At 34.6% G+C, this 4,105-nt stretch overlaps 1 protein-coding gene across 1 annotated transcript; it reads left to right on the forward strand.

Annotated features, from left to right (window-relative positions):
- The first annotated feature begins 1,093 nt into the window (after nucleotides 1-1,093).
- LOC109184394 (BURP domain protein RD22-like) lies at nucleotides 1,094-3,674 on the forward strand. Its single transcript, XM_019334394.1, has 3 exons — nucleotides 1,094-1,225; nucleotides 1,927-2,050; nucleotides 2,622-3,674. The coding sequence occupies exons 1-3, from the start codon at nucleotides 1,184-1,186 to the stop codon at nucleotides 3,557-3,559; spliced, it is 1,104 nt and encodes a 367-aa protein (XP_019189939.1). The 5' UTR covers nucleotides 1,094-1,183; the 3' UTR covers nucleotides 3,560-3,674.
- The last annotated feature ends 431 nt before the right edge of the window (nucleotides 3,675-4,105 follow it).

Here is a 4,105-nt window from a genome sequence, read left to right on the forward strand (position 1 = left end):
TGTTAACAAAGAGGGTATTCAAATCACACAACAAATTGAAGTGAGAACTACCTCGCAATGTCCTTGTTTTATAATCAGCAGTTAGCGGTTAGTGGTAGCGGATTTGACCAGCGAATTATATCAACAGTTACTAAAAAGATATTTGAAAAAATTAGCCATTTAGATTAACATGTAAAATGACCTAAGGGTATACATATAGTAATAGTAATGGTAATGGTAATGGTAATGGTCATGGTAACGGTCATGGACACGGTAATGATAACGGTAACGGTAATAGTAATATTAATAGTAATAGTAATAGTAATTCTTATAAAAAAATAAATAAAATATAAAAAAAATATTAAAAAAATATAATTAAGTCAATCATATTAACTACTTGGGGATTTATTGACAAAAAGCTAGAGTATTCAAATCACACAACAAATTGAAGTGGGAAACTATCTTGCAATGTCTTTGTTTCACAATCAGCAGTTAACTCTTCAATATTAGTATATATTTAATATGTTATGTCCTAATTTTATTTGATCTCCTTTATGTCCCGTATTTGGTTTCAACCATACCTATACAATTATTTTATTGACAATTATAATCAATCTTAACTATATTATCTTGCATTTGTAAACTTAGAATTACCTATTTAAATACGCAAATTCAACATTCAATTATCTATGCATGAACAATTCCAATATAATCTTGCATTAATATATTTTATAGTACTTATTTAGAAAAAAAATATTCGACATTATCCCAATCGCACAATGCACGTAAAAAAAAACTAGTCTAGATAATAAATATTGACTGTCTCTCACACACACACACGAAATTTAATCAATTAAATCTTGCTCTAGTCTTCTAGATTTCTTACAGGAGCACAGTGTGATAGCATTGTGCCGCCCCAAACGTGTTCTAGTATTTTCTCTTCTTTCCATCATCAACATGTAATGTGTGGCCTACACGTGCATGATAGCATTGAATGCTGCAAGCCATAGACAGATGACTGGGAATTAAATTAGTCCAATATAATGTGTATGGGTGATATGTTGCTTTCCTCAAGCACTCACTCTTCCTACGTTTTTCACTTATAAATAACGCTCCTTCCCATCCGTTCACTACTCCAACCAATCTCAGCTAAAACCCTTTCATTTGCTTTCTTAGCTTCTTCATTGTCTCTTCTTACAATATAATGGAGTCCCAACTCATCATTAAACTCCTCACATTTCTTTCTGTAAGTATATCTCCATCCTAGTACACTTTTGTTTAATTAATTCTTGCTTAGATATGTCGGATAGGTTCAATTCATACAGTATTTTTATATGAATCATGTTTTCGTCCTTTGTTTCGGATATATCGGGCTTTGTTTGGTAGATCTTATTTTTAGAACTTATAGCTTATTTTAACTTATAAATAAATTACAAATTCTGTTTGGTAAATATTTACTCGTTTTTTTAACTTTTTATTTTGTTAATTTTTATTAATTTACAAAAATGACACTATTTACCCGTATTTAATCAAAATTTAAATTTTTTTAGTTTATATCTTTTTACATTCATCAGCTAATTCTACAATTAATTTATTAAATAATTTAATTTTAATTAATTACTAAAAAAAAGTTAACTTTTCAGTTAAACATGCCAAACAGAGCCGTGCATCGAAGAAAAATAAGATAAAGCATAAGACTTTTTATATAAACTATTTGTGCTATGCTACGCTAAGTTATTACAAGATTTTTACAATATGATTTTGTCCTTACTAATAGCTATTTTTTTTTTATTCGGGAAATTTTTATTGTTAATGATTTTTTTTCTTTAGAGTATTGTGATTGTATTAACTTAATATTACATCTTTCTAATAGGAAAATTTCTATTGATTTGTTAATGATTATAACGCTAAAACGCTTGTTTAATATTTATTGGTACTTTCGATCAGCTGGCCGTCGTAGCAAGTCATGCAGTTACTTTGGGTGCTGCTGATGCAATCTCATACTGGAAGTCTGAGCTGTCTAATACTGCCATGCCCCAAGCTATCAAGGATTCCTTATCCCAAACAGCAGGTTTGAAAATATATATATATATATATATATATATATATATGAATTTAATCAAAATTGTTTTTGTTACTTAGCCTGCCAAAATCGAATCGAAAGTTAAAAGTGATGGTTAATTAGGTGGAGGCTAGTAGAGACTAGGTCTAATACCATGTGGTTTAGGATTGTTGAATAGAGGCCACTAAAAGGTCAAATTTAGCATTCTACTATTTGAAAATGTAATAGTGGTTTATAAAGAAATAAAATTGCTTCTACATTACTAGCTATAGGCTATAGCTTTTGATGTAGTGATAAGCGTTTGATTCTAACAAGTGGTATAGAACGTAATTGTTGAACGGAGACTAGTAAGGGTCATGTTCAATATCATGTGGCTAGGAAATTGTTAAACTTTGGCCAATGAAGGACTAAGTACAACATCCTACCTCTTGAAAACGTGATAACCATCTATAAAAAAAAATAAAGTTAAATTTTCACTATTAACTTTAACTTTTGACTCAGTGATAAGTGCTTATCCTAAGTCCTAACAAGTGGTACAGGGAAATAATGTTTGATCCTAAAAATGATGGTTTTTTTTTAGGGTGGGTTGAAGAGAAAGGAACTTCTGTAGGTGTTGGGAAGGGAGGAGTGAACGTAAACACCGGCAAGGGGAAGCCTGGCGGCGGCACGAGGGTGAATGTTGGCCACGGCGGAGTTGGCGTTCACGCTGGAGCGCCCGGCCACCGGACCAACGTCGGTGTCGGGAAAGGCGGCGTCTACGTGGGAGCCCCCGGCAAACACGGCAAACCAGTCGTCGTCAATGTCAAGCCAGGATCAGTACCTTTCCTGTACCGATACGCCGCCAGGGAAGATCAACTCCACGACGACCCTAACGTCGCCCTTTTCTTCAAGCCCACCGCCTTGCACAAAGGCACCACCATGACCTTACACTTCATCAAAACCGCAAACGACGCCACTTTCTTGCCCCGCTCCGAAGCTGAAAAAATCCCGTTTTCATCCCAGAAGATGTCCCAGATTCTCAACCAATTCTCCCTAGCCCCCGACTCAGAAGAAGCCCAAGTGATGAAACAAACCATCACAGAATGCGAAGAGCCAGTGATCAAAGGAGAAGAGAAAAAATGCGCCACTTCATTGGAATCCATGGTCGATTTCTCCAAATCCAAGCTGGGGAAGAAAGTCCGGGCAATATCCACCGCGGCCAGTGGCCAAACATCCTTGCAAAAGTACACCATTTCCGGGGTCGAAAAGATTCAAAACAATGACAAAGCTGTTGTCTGCCACAAGCAAAACTATGCATACGCTGTTTTCTACTGCCACAAGACACAGACCACCGAGGCTTACACGGTTTCTCTGGTCGGAGCGAATGGGGCTAAGGTTAAAGCCGCGGTGGTTTGCCACAAAGATACTTCGGCTTGGAATCCTAAGCATTTGGCCTTCCAAGTGCTTAAGGTTAAGCCCGGAACTGTGCCCGTCTGCCATTTCCTTCCAGAGGATCATATTGTCTGGGTTGCTAACTAAGCTAGATCGTCTGGGCTTTCTTGAATGCTTTAGTCATTTTAATGTTTCAGGATGCTTTTTTCTTTTTGTGTAATAACCTGAAATTCGACTCTCTAGGTATGCTTGTTAGCCACTATATGTATGTGTAATATATATATATATATATATATATATATATATATATATATATATATATATATACACTAGCGTGAGTAGCGTCGTATACATGTTTGGTAATAAAGGATCTTATGTTTATTTTCGCTTGCCGGAAATATATCTTCATAAATAAGGACCAAATATTTATGAAGATGTGAGTACATTTTTATATATTTATGTACGGAATGTACATTATATAAAATAATATATTTTTAGTATTCAAATAATGTACTTTCTTAGAATACGCAATACTTTTTTTTTTTTTTGAAATAAAGATACTAATTCATTTAATCATAAGCTGAAACGATTACAAACATGATCGATGTAATGATACAACATTCTTTACAGTCAGACATAGAAACAACCTCCCTAGCAATGCTACAGAAAATTTGAATCGCAGACTGTTTCACA

The sequence above is a fragment of the Ipomoea nil genome, unplaced genomic scaffold (genome assembly GCF_001879475.1).
Source record: "Ipomoea nil cultivar Tokyo-kokei standard unplaced genomic scaffold, Asagao_1.1 scaffold1259, whole genome shotgun sequence".
NCBI classification, from domain to species: domain Eukaryota; kingdom Viridiplantae; phylum Streptophyta; class Magnoliopsida; order Solanales; family Convolvulaceae; genus Ipomoea; species Ipomoea nil.

Coding starts and splice junctions, on each gene's coding strand:
- LOC109184394 (XM_019334394.1), top strand. CDS start 1,184: ATGGAGTCCCAACTCATCATTAAACTCCTCACATTTCTTTCT. Junction 1,226..1,926: donor AACTCCTCACATTTCTTTCT/GTAAGTATATCT, acceptor ACTTTCGATCAG/CTGGCCGTCGTAGCAAGTCA. Junction 2,051..2,621: donor TTCCTTATCCCAAACAGCAG/GTTTGAAAATAT, acceptor GTTTTTTTTTAG/GGTGGGTTGAAGAGAAAGGA.